General features: G+C 42.3%; 1 protein-coding gene across 1 annotated transcript in view; it reads right to left on the bottom strand.

Moving 5' to 3' along the window:
- Positions 1-18,715, bottom strand: part of GK5 (glycerol kinase 5) — a 59,712-nt gene that overhangs the window by 21,966 nt on the left and 19,031 nt on the right. The window contains exons 2-5 of the mRNA XM_063442275.1: positions 8,906-8,999; positions 8,725-8,800; positions 4,089-4,182; positions 2,877-3,008 (exon numbers count right to left, since the gene is read on the bottom strand). Coding sequence (XP_063298345.1) covers positions 2,877-3,008; positions 4,089-4,182; positions 8,725-8,800; positions 8,906-8,999 — 396 coding nt within the window. The remainder of the gene's footprint in view (positions 1-2,876; positions 3,009-4,088; positions 4,183-8,724; positions 8,801-8,905; positions 9,000-18,715) is intronic.

Here is an 18,715-nt window from a genome sequence, read left to right as displayed (position 1 = left end):
TGTTATATGTTTTGTTTTATAAATGCTATTTTTGGATGGCACATAAAACTATAAATAACGAATACAAAAAAAATAATTTTTACACTTTCTTTTATATGCAGAAACACAGCAAAAAAAAAAATTTCCCATCTATACAATCTATTTTATTTATTGTTAACTGCAGTTTCACAGTGTGGCTCAAGGTGAGAAAAAGCATTAGGTAGGGTTATCTCTGATGAATGCATATATAGATATCTATATATATGCTGTTTTGTTGTCCATCAATTTATGGAGAGCTTCAAACTAGACTATACTATATGCAAGATTATACTATATGCTCCTCACAAGCAGGTACAGAACCCCCATACTTTTAGACTGCTCATCAGAGGATGCACCCGGGACATGCTGGTCATGGAGGGTTTGATCAACTACATACATATGTGAAAGTGTGCTCTTTTTAGAGGACGTGTATTTGCATATTTTGCATGGCATTCTGGGTGAGTTGCTGATATACAAGCATTCTGAGCTGCTATGTCTGAATAAGTCACTTTTTGTAATTGTATTAGTGAGAGAAAATTAATCATATATGTATATTTTGCAGACACCTCCCAGCTTGCTTTGAGGCGACTAGGGGTGCATCTAATGCGACCTGATGCTCTCGCTCGCAGAAATCATCATCTCCTTTTTTTCTTTAACTGTTGGAACTTCACCTGCCAGAAGCCTGCATCACTGCTGTACTTTCCGGCGCAAGTGAGAGTATACAGAACATTGGTCTATGGACCACAAGATCCTCCACAGACCAACAGGTTATTCACTAAAATGAGAATTGCCAGGAATTTAAAATGTGTATCATCTGACAGGCTTAGGGAGGTGGAAGACAAATTTTTCTGATAATAGCCTAGAGGATCTCATCGTTGCACACTATACTCAAAGCCAACTATTGTCTTCTATCCAGATATGTTCCTAAAAACCACACATTACACTTATTATTCCCCTCACCGACTCCATCTAATGGTTAGAAAGGATACAGCGACTTGTTTCAAGTGCACACACAAATGCGGACTTATATCACTTTCTGTTGGAGTGCACGCTGAATAAGACCTAATTATACGCCCTCTCTACTACTTAATTCTGGATTTCTGTTGCTGGGGCCCCTCCTGGGTAATACCATACCTAATAAACGATAAAAAAAAAAAAAAAAACTATTATAGTGGCAGTAGGACATAAAACCATCCTTCAAGTCTGGAACCAGCTGGGTACACCACTGTTTCACTTATTCTTAACCAAACTTAACTTTCTATTTACAATGGATTGGATGAACACAAGAAACTAGCATCCTCACTCTGGATAACTCCATCCAATCTAAGATCAGGACAACCCTCGGCGGAGGTGATAGCGGGTTGTGACCCTTTATGTTTGAGTAGTGGATGTCTTGGGATATATTTTGTATATACACTATACTTTTGGGCATTGGGTGGGTGGAATCCTGTAGACCAGCTACTTTCTACAATTCACACTTTACTTTTTACTGTTTTTAAGCTTTCCTATTTTTGTTCTTTTGTTACGTGACCAGACCGGTTCTGGCTTACATAATGCCCTGCCTCTCCGTCCAATCGACCAATCCAAACCCCAGGACTGAGCAACAGCTATTACTTAAGAGTTCATGGCTCCTCCAAACTCTTCTATCCGCAATTAAATTCCTTCTCTTCCCTGAAGAGAGAGAGAGGACAAAGGGATGGGGTGACGGAGTTGGCTGGATCGGAAGTGGCTCATTTTTTTCCTTTAATATTAAGTATATCAAACATTTTTGGAGTGTTAATTGCTGTATCATATTGCACACCAAGATCTTGCTTAATTTTTCATACTGATTACTACCCACTATCTGTGATCAGTGCATTTGGCAATATCTGACATTTCTAATAAAAATATATTTTTTAGAAGAAACAAAAAATTTTTATCACATTTTATACCAATATAGGAATCTGGAAGCATTGCTGAAGAGTTGGAGAATTTTTCCATTTCAGCTATTTTGGCCTTAAAGGTACACTATAGTCACCAGAACAACTACGGCTTTTTGCATTTGTTCTGGTGAGTATAATCATTCCGTTCAGGCTTTTTGCTGTAATTCCTCTTTTTTTAAAGAAAATGCAGTGTTTACATTACAGCCTAGTTAGAACTCCACTGATCACAACTCAGATGGCTGCTAGAGGTGCTTCCTGGTGCAGTGCTGCACCCTTTGACTGCAGACACTAAACTTTCCTCACAGAGATGCATTCATTCAAATTATCTCTATGAGGAGATGCTGATTGGCCAGGGCTGTGTTTGACTTGTGCTGGCACTGCCCCTGATCTGCCTCCTTGACAGTCTCAGCCAATCCTATAGGAAAGCACTGCGATTGGCTCAGACCACCACTTCTGATGATGTGAGCAGACAGAGGCAGTTCAGGGGCAGAGGCAGCAGCTTCAGACTTGAATACAAGGGGTGGCCAGGAAAGCTAGATGGTGGTTTTAACATTTTAGGGTCAGGAATACTAATAATGTTTGTGTTCCTGACCCTATAGTATTCCTTTAACTTTGACTCTGACACATTCTCATTTTAGTAAATAAACTAAAAATAAACCAGCAAATCTTGCAATGCAAGAAAAGATGCCCGAATCCCACAGCCGTCACTAGCGACAAAACATGATGACGAAAACTTTGCATCTGTAACGTTATGTCATCTTCAGGTTGACCATCAGACAAAGAAGGCTCTATTTAGTCTTATGTGATCTTTTGACTGCATTGGAATTTCAATGAAATTCCACCACTGTCAATTTGACTGTTTCATATAATTGGTATCTTTATTAAATACTAAGAAATGGCATTGTGGAGCCAAAATGTGTACATTATTGTTTTGACCTCTGGCATGTTCTGTAAGATCCAGGCTAAGCGCAGAGATACGTGCTGAGTGGTAAAGTTTATCAGGCTTGCAGCTAGGAATCGTTTCCTACGCGTGAAGAAATGCAGGCATCTACAGGATCCATGAACTGCCTAAAAGAACAAATTAAAGGGGAACGGTTACCTCTCTAGAATTCACACCATTGAATAAAACATTGATAATCACCTAGAACTTGTACATTTTAAAAGAAAATGAAGCATGTTATGAAAACGTATTAAAGATTTAGCAATTTACATTTCAATCTAGTTCAGAGATTGAAAAACCAGGGAAACATTGCAAATCAGGAGGAGACACAGAATCATTGTTTAATTTCTTCTCCTCTCTGAATGCTTTCTTTTTGCTAACTGCCAGGTGCCTGGGACAGAGAATATGACAATAATTGAGCGAAAGCCAAGATGGAGACGCCCAGTTGCAAAATATAAAAAAGTGTATATTTCAACATTTAATCAGATTTTTTTTAACCTTACAAAACACATTTGTTTAATATAGAGATTAAGAAACATCATATAAAAATTTCTGGAAATTGATAGTTCCCCTTTAAATAAACAGCAAATAATGTGGATTTAATCTACAAACTGAAAGCAGTAAAAGTGATGAAAATAGCAATGGTGTATTAATATCTGAACTGAAAGACACTGCTTCTAATGAGAAGTTCCATATGTTTCCCTACAACTTATAGTTATGATTAAAACATATAAAAGCAACAAAGCAATTTCTAGTGTAATTTGTGCAAAAGAAAAAAAAATGAAGAGACTCTAAGTGCCAAAACCTCTACATCTCAATGTAGTAGTTTTGCTACGTAAAACAATGCTGTCTCTGAGAAACGTCAATATTTTAATTTGGCCGAAAAAAACAATTCTTATAGGCTTTCAGATGGACAGTCATTACAGGCACTATTTTCTCAGAAAAGGCGGTGTTTACATTAAAAAGCCTGCATGGACATGCAATAGACACCAAAACAACTACATTAAGCAGTAGTTGTTTTGGTGACAATAGTGTCCCTTTAAGGACCATCGGGAGGCTGGGAGGGCTCAAACGTAAGAGGGAGTGGAGATATAGGCTTCCCCTTAAAGACATCCCCAGCAGAGCAAGAATATGTAATTATAAAGATCTACATATGACGGACTAACATAAAACTTATAGCTAACAGAAGCAAAAAAAGTATTACAGACCTTTAGTGTCAAGGAGCTGTTCCAGGACTTAACCAGATCAGCGGCCCGCAGATCCTGCCAGCTAATGAAGTTATGAAATGGTTCTCCAGTTTTCCTAGAAGAAAAAAAAAAAAAAGATTTTGCATATATTCTGTTAACCTGTTTGATAGAATGGTTTGAAGCTTTCACTATTATCACTTGCCAGGTTCCACATATTATATGCAAACATAGTGTCCTGCAGCGTGCACACAGAAAAACAGAAGATTTTATGTGAGAGGTGCCCATCGCCAGCCCTCCAGCAGTTGAAACGTATGAAAAATATAGTCCAATAGCAATACTTTGTATTTAGTAGTTTGAAACAGCCACAAGTGAGGATGTGATTTGTTCTACATCTTGATAAATCCACAATGAATCTAGGGTGGCAGGTTCCCATTGCCAATCGTATTTACTGATCATAAGGCTACAAGTTTCTGTTGATATTTCCCTTTAGCTCCTTAAAGATAGAGGCAATTGTCCAAGTTCTGAACCAAAACAAAACCTAGAATCTGAGCTATACGTCTGTTCAACCATAACTAACTTCTTTCATATTAGATGCACCCTCAATTATCATATATCATTTTGTTCAGGATTACATTTATTATTAAATATTTATATACGAAACCTAATTTCAATATGAATTAAATCTAAAAAAAAATTTAGAAAAGGGTTAGGAATTTTATTTCCCAAGTTCTGCAAGGCATTTTAATTATAAAGTCAGAATACTGATAACATTTTACTGCAATGAAATACACTTATTTGTATGCTGTAATGTTGAACAAGTACAATGCCCCCTCTCTGTGTACAGATTTCAAAGTTACAGGGTCAAATAAAGAGTTTTCCATTTTTAATTCTTACACGTTGAACTTTGCCAGATTGGTTTGCTGGGCCCATGTTGCCTTTGAGACCTTATGGCAGCCTTTTTTTGGCATATTTCACAGAAAAACTGCACTTTCACCGATATCATCATCATACGTTATACTGCTCTAAAACACTCTTACCTGTGTTAAGTGAGGTCTCACAAGTACAACAGAACCCCTATGTACAGATTTCATGGGGTTTTGGAAAGTAACAGGGTCAAATTTACAGCATGCAAATGAAATTCTAAGAAATTTCTGCCTGGGTTGTCAGGCAGGTCCCACCAAGATTCCTAGATATTCATATACTTATAATACATAAATATCTAAACTTTCGTTCTAAGTGTATTTAGATATATATCGGCAGGATTCGTTGCAGTCCCCCTGCAACAAATCCTGCCTATAAAGCCGATCCGAAGTCTTTTGATCACGTGACTCGGATCGGCTGCACTGGCTGCAGAGGGACTCACTGGTTTGTTAGGCAGGCTCCCCAACATACAACTATTAAATGCATACAACAAACACAACGGTGACTCTATATTGATATTGTGTAAAAAAAAAAAAAAAAATGTAAATTTGCCCTTAGATCATCTGCTCTTGGCACAAAGCTATTTCCTTATTAGAAATACCCTTCTAAATGAAAATAAGACATCCCCCTAAAATAAGCTAAGGCCCTAATTGCTAGTTTGCTAATCTATGCTAGGGGAATTTTCCCCAAACATAGATTCGCTGGATTCCATGCACTATTGAACTGATCTATTCCCCCGAATGTAGGCCAGCTTCCTAGCGCATGCTTGCTACTGTTTCCCCCCGAAATAAGACATCCCCTGAAAATAAGCCCAAGTGCGTTTTTTTGTGTGGAAAAATAATATAATACCCGAAATTATTTTCAGGAAACAAGGTATATACTTAGCTCAGCCTCAGCCAATAACAGATTAGTGTGAGACGAGCTGCTGTCATGATGTTATCGAAGTCAATCACTGACCTCTAATTAATTTCCACCCATAACAGGACAATGACTGGCTGTGGGGCAGTGCCATCTCATCTCTCATTGTCACTGGCGGAGATGAGTGTTCTAGTCTCTAATAACAAATATATGAGGGTCCCATCAACTGCCGCCCCTCCCCCCACAAGCGGAGTCTCCTTTAGTGCTGCTGCCTGCTCCACCTCCTGTTAAGTCATCCGTGGGATGTGATGTGCATGCGTGGCGAGCACTGCGCGCACATCCAATCAAATGCTTTTCACAGGAATGCATTGATTTCAGTGCCTTCCTATGAGCAGCATTTGATGACGTCCAACATCCTCAGAGAGTTGCCGCATAGGAAGCTGTCTGAAAAAGTTTCTATAAAACAGCAATATTTTGCTGTAAGTGAAGGGTTAAACTACAGGACTGCTGCACCCATTTCACTTCATTGAGATGATGTGGTCTGTGTACCTTTAGTGGTCATTTAAGTGTTTTTACCCATTTTTTTTTTCTTTTACATTTGACAAGGGTTTTGATCCATTTTGACATATCAGCATTACACTATTACTGCAGATTAATTAGAAATACAATTCACTAGATAAAGGAACACGTCAGGAATACAAACATGTATTTCCTACACTATAGTTCTAAAATAACAGTATAGGTTCCCAGCAACCCTGTGAAAAGAGTTAAACGTGATTTTACTCACCTTTTTCCACCGCTGTGCGGGTCTCCTCGCCCCCTTCCCATAGGAAAGCATTGGGAAACTATGGCACATGCATGACAAAACACAGTGCTGCACCTGAATCAATGCCTCTTTATGGGGGAACGTTTAGCGCAGGAAGCACCTCTAGTGGGCATTTGAGTGACTGCCACTGGGGTGTTACTAGGCAGCAATGTAAACACTGCCTATGAAAAGGCAGTGTTTACAGTAAAAAACCTGCAGGGATAGGCAGTAGACACTAGTTGTTCTGGAGACTATAGTGTCCATTTAAGGTTAAGCAGGTTATCTGTTAGATAATTGTTATTATTGGCATTTACATAGAACAGACATATTCAGCAGTGTGGCAAACCTAGCCACTTCAGACTATAGAACTGTGTCTTTAAAGGTTGTCCAGAACATTGCTGCCTTATTCTGTTTTAATGTATTTTGCTTACTGTATTGGAATGTCTGTTTGCATGTAATGCCTATAGCATTCGTATGCTAGCAGCTGAAAGCCGCTAACATTTACATGGTTGTTTCACGAACAGCAACTTTATCGGCTGTTCGTGAAACGAACCAAATACCGAACTCAAGCCCACACACTGAGGGTCATGTGGCACCAATTACCGGATTGCAACATTGTTGCAATCGGTAATTAAGTGCTATCCTGGGTGGCCGTCGTTCGACTACCGACCACGCGGTGGTCGGCCATCTTGGATCTTTTGTTTCACCAGCGGTGTTTGGTCGTCGAGCACGTGGAACTGAAAACGGCTGCTCGACGGCACGAACACCGCTGGACTTCCAGGCCGTTCGGGAGGTCTGAGTGTTTCCCATTGTGGTTCCCCATCGGTGTTCGGTAGTTTAAGACGAACTCGATGACAAAATGTATTTCGTGCAGCGTTCGGTTGTTTTAGCTGGGATCTGAGCGGTATTCACACGAAATGTACCCTCAGAGCCCAGCTATCTACCGAACGTCCATTCGTGCAAATAAGGTGAATTATGTGGAAGTTTTATATTTAAATGTGAAATGCCGGTTCTGCTGCACGGAGGGATAATCCACTTAACGGTGTATCCCAGTGGGAGTGTCCCTCTCTTGCAGCAGTGCACGATGGGAGAAATGCCAAGAATGTTAAGTCCTCCATGTAGTCCCCCACTGTATTACCCCTGCTTTGTCTGTCTGGAAACCCCTTGCATGGGGACTTGCATAAATACTGGAAGCCTGTGAATAAAGCCTCAGTTGACTCCCAGAACTGTATTTCGTCCGGTTACTGGGGGATTTGGGATATTGCCTTACTTTTAAGCGCTGACTGTGGATTTACCCTTAATACCAGCGGAGATCGTGGGATTTAATATTGCCGCTCCGCTACAAGCAGCACTTTGAATAAAGCTTTATAACAGCAAATAAGAAACAGACTAGTTCAATTGTTACCATGTTCGAACACGTTTTTAATATAGAGAAGGTGAGAAAGATCCTTCATCTTGTCTCTTGTAAAGAATGGTTAAGCATTTAGGACATGCCACCTTAAAACCTGGCCATATTCTGGTAATGTCTCCTATCAATAAGGCACTTTTACCCAAACAGCTACACATGGTAGGTTTATAACATTCTCTGTAAACCTAGATTAAATAAAATAGGTAACCTTTGGCACTGCAGATGTTTTGGACTACACCTCCCATGATGCTTTGCCAGCATTATGGGTGTAAGAGCATTATGGGGGATGTGGTCCACAACATCTGGAGTGCCGAAGGCTGCCTACCCCCTCTCCTAGATTATTTTAGCCCGGTGATTTCTCCATTCACATTAATAAACATGTGCACCTATTAAAGTGGCCATTAAATGTATACTCACATAAGAGAGTCCTAAATGCAACACATAGCAATAGTAAAAAACAGAAGGGTACAGGTTTCTTACTAAGAGTAATGCCAAACTTACATCTCATGTACTGCGACAACAGCAGTACAAAGTCACATGCGGATTGCCCTCTCCTTTGTATGAAAAGCAGAATTTGTAAATGACACGAACAGTTAAGTAGAAAACAAGACAAGCAATGAGTTTGTTCACTAAAACATAACAGAGACAGATTTTTGACAACTTACTTATTCCAATTGATGAATGTTGCTCTCTGGGTTGAAATTCCAAGACTGGCCACCTGGTTAATCTGGATTCCAGCATCTGTGAACAAACATTGGATGTAAATCACACGGGGACTCAGACTGGTACTTCACATGAACCAGTATTGTAGTTCGGCATAAATGATTGACCGCATTCTATAATTACCTTTGATAGATTCCCTCACTACAGCAACAAATTGTTGCCATAATATTTCATGGTCTAACTCCACACATCCATGACGAGGATACAGCACATTAATCTGTATAGAGTGGGGAAAAAAAAGTTTAAAAAATGTTTAAACAGGAAACGCTAAGCCCACTTTCCCTTTGGAACCCCTCTTGCTTTTACCCTAAAATGACTATCACAACCTTTCAAGAGCCAGGGAAGGCAAAATTACAAATGTCAAGTCACGAAACACAGAAGGTTCCCACTCAAGGCCAGTTTAATGGCAAAATCTGCAAAATGATAAAGCCACTTTAAATTGGTGTTTTTAAAACTATCATCGCTTTTTAAAAAAACAATTTTGATTGCTTAATTCTGATGCAGTTTGTACATATACAAACAAATGAGTATAAAAACAAACAACCCATACGATTATATACATACAAATAAACTCACTTTGTATAAATGTATTCACAATGAAAGGTGCTTAAAATTGAAGGACATATGTTACCTAGGCAACCAGAAGTATGGTACTCTGGACAATGGCAATACAGCATGAAAATTCATATTGTAACTTCAAGGCTAGGTACACCACACAATGAAAATCAGAGCGGCTGCTGATAGGAAATCTATGCTACTCTGCTACAACATTGGTTTATTATATTGCTTTATTCCATTGTTCTGTTTTGGTTCTTTATTTTCCCTAGGCAGGTGCTCACATGGTTTGTTGATCGATAAAAGATAGTCTTATTTCAATAAACTCTTTGATGTAGCTATTCATCACAGAGAATGCTTTAAACCATGCACAATATATTGAGGTAGCCTGCTTTGAGCAAGACAAACACAAAGATTGGATCAATATAAAATAGATCTTTAATGTAGATATCTACAACTGCAGTCTCTTATAAAGGAAATGGTTGGGCGTTCTGCATCTGGTAAGATGAACAGGCAAAACCCATTCAGTGCCAGTCACAAATGCCAAATCTGATATGGAGAGGATTCCTTTTTATTTTATTTTTTTTACAATTTCCATTCAAACAAAAGCTTCTCGCAGTCTTCAGTCTCTTCCCTTGCTCATGAAGATCCCTTAAAGGACCACTATAGGCACCCAGACCACTTCAGCTCAATGAAGTGGTCTGGGTGCCTGGTCCATCTAGGTTTTACCCTTTTTGCTGTAAACATGTTTATAATAGGGTTAATCCAGCCTCTGGTGGCTGTCTCATTGACAGCCGCTAGAGGCGCTTCCGCGCTTCTCACTGTGATTTTCACAGTGAGAAGACGCCAGCATAAATAGGAAAGCATTGAGAATGCTTTCCTATGGACTGACTGAATGCGCGCGCGACTCTTGCCGCGCATGCGCATTCAGCCGATGACGTCAGAAGAGGGAGGAGAGTCCCCACCGCCAAGAGAGCCCGGCGCTGGAAAAGAGGTAAGGGATTAACCCCTTCCTCACCCTCAGGGCACTATAGTGCCAGGAAAACGAGTATGTTTTCCTGGCACTATAGTGGTCCTTTAACCCCTTCAGGACGGAGTCAATAGTGCACGTTCTGATCAAAACAAAACGTAAACAAAAACTGGTATTTGCGCTATATGTCTGTTCACCCGTAGTTCCCATCTTTCATATTAAATGCACCCACACTTATTATATATCATTTTGTTCAGGAGAAACAGGGCTTTCATTCCATATCAAATATTTATATATGAAACCTAATTTATTATGAATAAAATTAAAAAAACTGTGAGAAATGTTAAATTTTTTTTAAAATTTGTAGTTCCGCCTCACATTTTAGCTGTAAATGTCATAATACTGTTAGGTTTTACTGCAAAAAAATGCACATATTTGTAATCAGCGATGTCTCACGAGTACAACAGTACCCCCCATTAACAGGTTTTATGGTGTTTTGGAAAGTTACAGGGTCAAATATAGAACGTTCCATTTTTAAATTGAAATTTGCCAGATTAGTAATGTTACCTTTGAGACGGTGTGGTAGCCCAGGAATGAGAATTACCCCCATAATGGCATACAATGTGAAAAAGTAGACAACCCAAAGTATTGAACGTGGGGTATGTTTAGTCTTTGTTAGTAGCCACTTAGTCACAAACACTGGCCAAAGTTAGCGTTCATATTTGTTTTTGTGTGAAAAAAGCAAAAAACTAATATTTGGCCAGTGTTTGTGACTAAGTGGCTACTAAAAATGACTGGACATACCCCATTTGCAATACCTTGGGTTGTCTACTTTTGCAAATGGTATGCCATCATGGGGGTAATTCTTATTCCTGGGCTACCATACGGTCTCAAAGGCAACATAACTAATCTGGCAAATTTCAATGTGAAAAAAATTAAATGCAAGCCTTATATGTGACTCTCTAACTTTCCAAAACACCATAAAACCTGTTCATGGGGGGTACTGTTATTCTCGGGAGACTTCACTAAACACAAATATTAGTGTTTTAAAACAGTAAAACATATTACAACAATAATATAGTCCATAAAAGTGACGTTTGTTTGTAAAAAATGCAAAAAACTTCACTTTTACTTAAAATATCATCGTTGTAATATAATTTACCAGTTTTAAACAGTAATATTTGAGTTCAGCGAAGTCTCCTGAGTAAAACAGTACCCCCTATGTACAGGTTTTATGATGTCTAGGAGAGTTACAGGGTCAAATAGAGTGCTTGCGAATTAAATTCTCTGCACTTTCTCCCTGTGTTGTCAGGCATGTCAATCAAATTTTAATTAATCAAATGACATAATTATGTTAAAAGATTACTTAAATATACACGTAGAATTTTAATATATATGCATTTATAGGTATTTAGATTCTACGTGTATACTAATGTAATCTATTATGTAATTATATGTATTTATCTCTCTATATATATTTGCGGTTATTTGTATTTTATATATAGATAGATATATATAGAATGTCATTCTAAGTGTATTTTGTTACCAATATATATTTTTTAATAACAAAATACAGTTAGAATAAAATTACATATGAATATATAATTTATTTTAAATTTTGTTTCAATATTTTATTTATTTATTTTATTATTTTATTTATTTATTATTGTAATTATATGTATATATATATTATATATGTGTATATATCTATTATATATATAATATATATACATATTATATATATGTAACGTCACTCTAAGTGTATTTTAATACTAATATATATACTAATATTACTATTAAAATACATTACGCATGACGTTACATATATATAATATGTATATATATTATATATATAATATATATACATATATTATATATCTAAAAATGCATTTATTTTAATTTTACACATGTCTAATTATTTTTTTTAATTCTTCCCACCAGCAGGGGGACTGTCTGATATTTCAGACAGCCCCCCTGCTGGCAGATCCACAGCCAGCTATAGGGGGCCATGTGATCGCTCTTTGAGAGCGATCACATGGCCCCCGGGGGCCTGATTTGCCGTGGGGGGGCTGCCTGGGCTCTGAGGCCGCCCCCCAGAAGAGGATCGCGGCGGAGGTGAGTACCGCCGGACCTCCTGGGCTGCAAGCCGTTACGGCGTTCTATGCCGCCGCAACGGCTTTAAAGCCCTTTAAAGCCGCGACGGCATAGAACGCCGTAACGGCGTTAAGGGGTTAATGTCATGGGGGAGGATTCCAACATGCAGGGACAGATAGAGCCGCTGCCATCATTGGTTGGAATGGGAAGGGAAGTTCGTTCCTACCTTACATGGCATGAAGGTCTAGGACAAGAAATGGGCAGAGATGGCATAATGATGATATAGGACTGGGGTAGGCAACCATTTAGTAGTACTGTGCCAAAACAAGATCTGGAAATCCTTTGGTCTGCCGGTCCTACTTTTTTAAAACGAGGTGTGTATGTCGACGCATTCTGCTTGTGCTATTTATGAGTGCTACAGTTACTTTGTAATGTAGTATTTGTGCATATGTGGATTGTTATATTTTATATGTTCATGAGAAGTTGGTGGTATTGTGTATGAGACATATGAATGTGGGCTGTGTAGGGGGGCTGTTTGTAGAATTGTGTGTGGATGAAATGTCACATTGTGTGTTTGGTGATGTGTGCATTTGTTGGGCTGCTTGTTGTATTGTGTGTGAGAAGCTGCATGTGGGGTTGTGTGCAAGTAGGTGGATTGTCAGTGGTGTTGTGTCTCTGGGGATTGTGTGTGGGTTGCTTGTATTATTTGTATAAGGGGAGGCCTCTTTTGCAGCTCTGTGTATATCTAGCAGTGTGGGTAGCTTCCTGTGCTCCAGTGGGGACCGGGCTTGCCAGGTACAGGTCAAGGGCAGGAGCTGCGATAGCTGCTGTGGGTTGCTCTACTCCAGTGCAGATTCCCATTCACAAGTGCGGGGAGGAAGTTTTCCAAGATCATTTCCTCTAAGTGCTGCAACGTGTAAATTGAGAATTGGCCCTCATCACCTGCAATCACCGCTCGGGTTGCACTAGCAGATATCTGAAGTCCCACTGGAGTTCCTGAAAGGCCTTTCTGTCTCTGGCAGCTTTGAGTGCCGTGCAACTCATCTCAAGTGCCATGCTTAGCACACATGCCATAGGTTGCTGACCCCTGATATAGGGTATGCTACCTGTGATGCTCACTGGCAGACAAATCCCCGAAGTAGGGGACCTTTCCATATGGGGCACATGTGAATCAGGCTGATCTGTAGCCCTCACATAAAGTCAAACAAGGCAGCACAAAAGGCCATGCGAGGAGTCTGGACAACAGACATTGAGGACTTTCTCTGATATTCTCAGACACAGGAGAGTGCCTCCTTAATGTACAGGATCTAATAATAATATAACCAAAACATTTTTTTAAATTATTTAATTTAATTATTTTTGCAATATGTAGTCTGCAAGCTATATGTTCTAAAAAATCTTCTTCTTTTGTGCACTTGTAAGGATGTGGTCTGTGTGAGTTTTGTGTGTAACCAGGGTTTATTTTTTTTTTTGTAAATATGTGTTTATTGAAGTGTTACGTTCAATTAGTCAACTTTGAGTAAACATCAATTGGGACACGCAGGTCCCGGCGATCAGTACATTAACGGTAACATGCAAAAACTGTAAGTTATCATTTCAATTAAAGCGACACGCAGGTCACCTCTTAACATGAGCATCTCATCTCTAACTGCCAACATGTTAACATTCTGTTTTCTGTTTTCCTCCCCCCCATACCCCCCCTCCCCCGTCGACCCCGCCCCCCGTGTGCGGCCACTCAAATCCCGTGGAGAACCATTGGAAGTGTCAATTGGGGCAATTGAGTGTAGTATCCATAGCTTTTCATAAGGAGACGTGTCGAGAGGTACATGCTCTAGGTGTCAGTTTAGCGACCTATCCAACCATAACATACACAAGGGTCTAATGATGTTAGGCGTAAGACGTGGTTCGGAGCTCGGAGAGTGGGTCTAGCACTTCGGGTATGGGCCTATATATCCCTACTTGAGCTTGGGTGGGTAGGTTTCAGGTTGCAGTTGTGGTGGGAGTGGCAATACAGGACGCAGTTTACCACTAGGCGGGGTCAGGGGTTAGCTGTCACGGTCTTATTACCATGTGTTCTCTGGGGTGCATGAGGCATCCGCCTCCCCTCCCCCCTCCCCGTTAGCCGTCAGTGGGTATTATGTGGTGCCTTGAAGTATCTCTGCGTTTGGGAGTTGATATGTCGCGCCAGTGGTGTGTTCATGTGTTCTGCTGGTACCAGGGTATCCAGTGCATGGAACGGGGCTAGGGTAGCGTCAGTGGTCCCCTTGTTCCCCTATTTGTTCCAGCCGTCTAAGTGGTAGCTGTCGGGTCATGCATTCACTGTGGTCCATAGCCAGTATGTTCCCGCTGTCCATCTGTCTGCTAAGGTACCCAGTGTCTGGGGAGTCATCTCTGGGCCAGTCTTGCTTCAGGTGTATGTGTGGGTGCCTATTCAGGTGGTCATAGGTGCTGGTATGTGCGTGTGGTGGTAGGTGTGGTGTGTGTCCTATATGCATCTCTCCTCGTCCCTCCATCCGCCTGCCCTCCCCTGTGCGGCTCAGTGTGGTGTCAGTCTCTCTTGTGTAGCATCGGTTACCAGTGCGTATGTATTCTACGTTATAAGATAATAGCTATCTCCCTACGCGCGTTGCATGCAAGTCTGGTTACTCTGTGCGCTGATAGCGTTCCCTCGTCCCCGTCCCTCAAATATCCACTCCCAACCGTGGTGAGGCCTCCGCTCCGGTCCCACCGGGGTCCCTGCCCACCTGTCCCCCGGCCCCTGGGTGAGGATATGGCAGATCAGTGTGGAGGTAGGGAAGTTGTATCAGGCAAGCCCGGGTCCCGCATTCCCACATCCCTCTCAGTCATCATCTGCGTTTTGCGAGCGGTAGAAGAACCAGGGTCCCCATTGTTCTGCGTGCTTTTCTTGTTTGCCCAGCAGGTTTGCTATTACGGATTCGGCTTTTTGAATATCATCCACTTTACGTCTCCATTGTTCGATCGTCGGCGGGTGCGTCTTCTTCCAGAGCAGTGGTATCAGTGTCTTCGCCGCGTTCAAGAGGTGTCGAAGGATCGATTTTTTATATACTGAGAGCGATTTATCCGTGTGGTGCAGTAAGGCTAGGTCTGCCGTCAGGTTCGGAGGTTCGCCTAGTATCTTTTGTATTTCGTCCCCAACATTCACCCAGTATGGCTTAATACCGTCGCATTCCCACCAGATATGTTGGAGGGTCCCAGTCTCAGTCTCGCATCTCCAGCATGTGTTTGGTATTTCCGAGCTGATTCGGTGTAACAGAGATGGGGTGCGGTACCAGTGGGATAGCAATTTGTAGTTCGTCTCCTGGTATTGTGAGCTAGAAGAGCTCTTATGTTGCAGCAATAGTATTTGCTCCCATTGACTTTCTGTGTATTCTTTGTCCAGTACGTCTTCCCAGCGCCTCTTGAAGGTATCTTTCCTCTCCCTCTCGCCTGTCGCCAGTCGCTGGTACATTATGGAGACTGTTCCCTCCGCCTCGGGTGTCTGGAAGCATAACTGTTCAAACCACGATAAGTCTCTGTGCAGTCTATTTCTATGCGGCAAGTTGTAATAGAAGTGTTTGAGTTGGGCATAATGAAATTGGTGCATCAACGTGGGTCTCTCTACTTCCGATATGTCCTGTAGCGTCTTCATCCCCCTGTCTGTGACCGCCATATGTAGCGGTATGAACCCATCTTGGTTTGGTAGCGGCCATGCTGGTGGCGGTATTCCATCGCCTATGTACGTGTTATGAGCAATGGGGATCAGGGGGCTCGGGGTAGGTGAGATAAAGGAAGTTTGTCTCAGTCGGGTCCATGTCTTAAGGGTCTGGGTGATTGGCGAGTCCTCCCCGAGGTCCTTCTTGGCGTCAGCTTCCTTGTACCATAGGAAGAGGTGTAGGTGGTTGTTCGCTAATTCCCGGCCTAAGGAGGTCCACCGTTTGTGAGGGGACGCCAAGTGCAAGTCCCTGATGCGTTGTAGAACCGTGGCTTGGTAGTACTTGTGGAGGTTAGGCAGGGCCAGTCCTCCCCACGGTTTGGGAAGGCAGAGTGTGTCATGTTTGATCCTGGCTCTTTCTCCCTTCCATATATATCTGAGGAACGCCGAGCGGAGGGTTTTAAAGAATGCCGGTGGGATTGTGCGAGGTATGGTGTGGAACTTGTATAATATCCTCGGTAGGATGTTCATTTTAATGACTGCTATACGACCTTGCCAGGAGATGTGGTTGAAGTTCCATCTCTTAAGGTCGTCGAGGATGTCTGTCAGGAGGGGTGTGTAGTTCTGCGCATATATATCCCTAGCTTCAGGTGTGACCCGGAGCCCGAGATATGACATATATTCCGTGCACCAGTGGAACGGAAACCGGTGTTGCAGGGTGGCGCATTCCTCTCCCCTGACCGTCACATTCAAGACCTCGCATTTAGGCAGGTTGAGCTTAAGCCCCGATAGTGTTCCATATGTTAGTGTTAGTGTTCGCTCATGAGTAGTGGGAGCGACTCAAGGGGTTCGGCTAAGAAGAACAGCATATCATCCGCGTAGGCGGCTACTTTGTGTTCCTGTGTCTTATGTGTAAGGCCCAGGATCCGGGGGTTGTTGCGGATTTTATCAAGGAACGGTTCCAGGGTGAGCGCGAACAAAAGTGGCGAGAGTGGGCACCCTTGCCTGGTTCCGTTTCGAATCTCGAAACTGTCTGTGAGGGCTCCATTCACCCTGACTCTGGCATTAGGTTGATGGTACAGCGTCTGGATCCAGGTCATCATTCCCTCTCCGACACCGACCCTCCTCAGTGTCTCCATCATGAAGTGCCAGTTCACCCTGTCGAATGCTTTTTCCGCATCCGTGGATAGTAAAAGTAGCTTTTTCTTCAAGTGTTTCGCCAGGTGTTGTAGCATGAAGAGCCGGAGCGTACTATCTCTGGCTTCCCTGCCCGGGATGAAGCCTGTCTGATCAGGGTGGACCAGTCTAGGCATGAAGGCCTGCAGACGGAGGGAGAGTATCTTCGAGAAGAGTTTTATGTCGGTGTTGATGAGGGAGATTGGGCGGTAGTTACCCACCTGTTCCGTGTTCTTCCCCGGTTTAGGTATCACTGTGATCGTCGCCGCCAGGGATTCCCTGTGAAAGGAAGCTCCATCACGTAGGTTGTTAAGGGCCTTCACTAATCTTGGTATTAGGTCATCGCTAAATTTTCTGTAGTATTCCACCGGGAACCCGTCCGGGCCCGGCGTCTTACCGTTTTTTGCCGATTTTAGGGCCAGCTTAAGTTCCCCTTCGGTGATAGGCGCTTCAAGTCCATCCGCTTCTTCCGGGGTGAGGGCGTCTGGATTGAACCCTTGTAGGTAGCTGGTGGTTTCAATTCTCTTCTGTGCGGTATTGGTGTCACCATCTGTGTCAGGGATGTTGTATAGTTGTGAGTAGTACACCCGGAATTCGTTAGCGATGTCATCTGGGAATTGTGTAAGCTTGCCCTGTCTAGTGCGCAGGGTGTGTACTTGCGCCTGTTTCTGCGGGCCCCTGAGCATTTGGGCGAGAAGTTTGCCCCCCTTGTTAGCGTGTGTGTAAAAGAATGCCTTTGAGCGTTGCACCTGTCTCATGTGGTTACGTTCCAGGATGTCTGTGAGTTGTTTCCTTTTCAGGGTCAGCTCACGGTAAGTTGGGTCGTGTTGGGTTCTTTTATGTATCTGTTCCAGGTCCGCTATCTGTTTGGTGAGGTCTTTAATCTGTGCGCCTGCCTCCTTCTTTTTTTGTGTGGCCATTCTGATGAGGTGGCCCCTCAGAACACTTTTGTGCGCCTCCCAGATGGTCATGTCTGAAACGTCTTCTGTGGAGTTCTCTTCGAAGTATCGACGAATGTGATCCGCAATCAATGTTCTCGACGGTACATCTTGGAGTAAGGCGTCATTGAGTCTCCAAGTCATCCTAGCCGGGCGATATAGTGGTGATTCTAGTTCCACCCTCACTTCACTGTGGTCCGACCAGGGAGTCGAGTGGATGTTTGCCTTTCGGAGGAATGTGAGTCCTTCCTGCTGTATGCATATGTAGTCAATCCGGGAATATCTATGGTGTAGCGTGGAGTAATAGGTGTAGTCCCGGTCCGCAGGATGGAGCGCCCTCCACGCGTCTGTCAGGCGAAGTGTTCTGAGGGATCGTCGAATAGTTTGCAGGGCTGAGTCAGGGACACAACTCCGTCCCATGGATGTATCGACCAGAGGATCTAGTGGGACATTTAGGTCGCCTCCCATTATCAGCACTCCTTCTGTGAAATTGGCTAACTTTCTCAGTGTCCTGCGGAGGAAGCTGGCTTGTCCCGAGTTCGGGGTGT

This window comes from Pelobates fuscus, chromosome 2 (assembly GCF_036172605.1).
Source record: "Pelobates fuscus isolate aPelFus1 chromosome 2, aPelFus1.pri, whole genome shotgun sequence".
Taxonomy (NCBI): Eukaryota; Metazoa; Chordata; class Amphibia; order Anura; family Pelobatidae; genus Pelobates; species Pelobates fuscus.
Note: the sequence above shows the minus strand (reverse complement) of the source record. Positions and strands in the feature narration are given on the sequence as shown.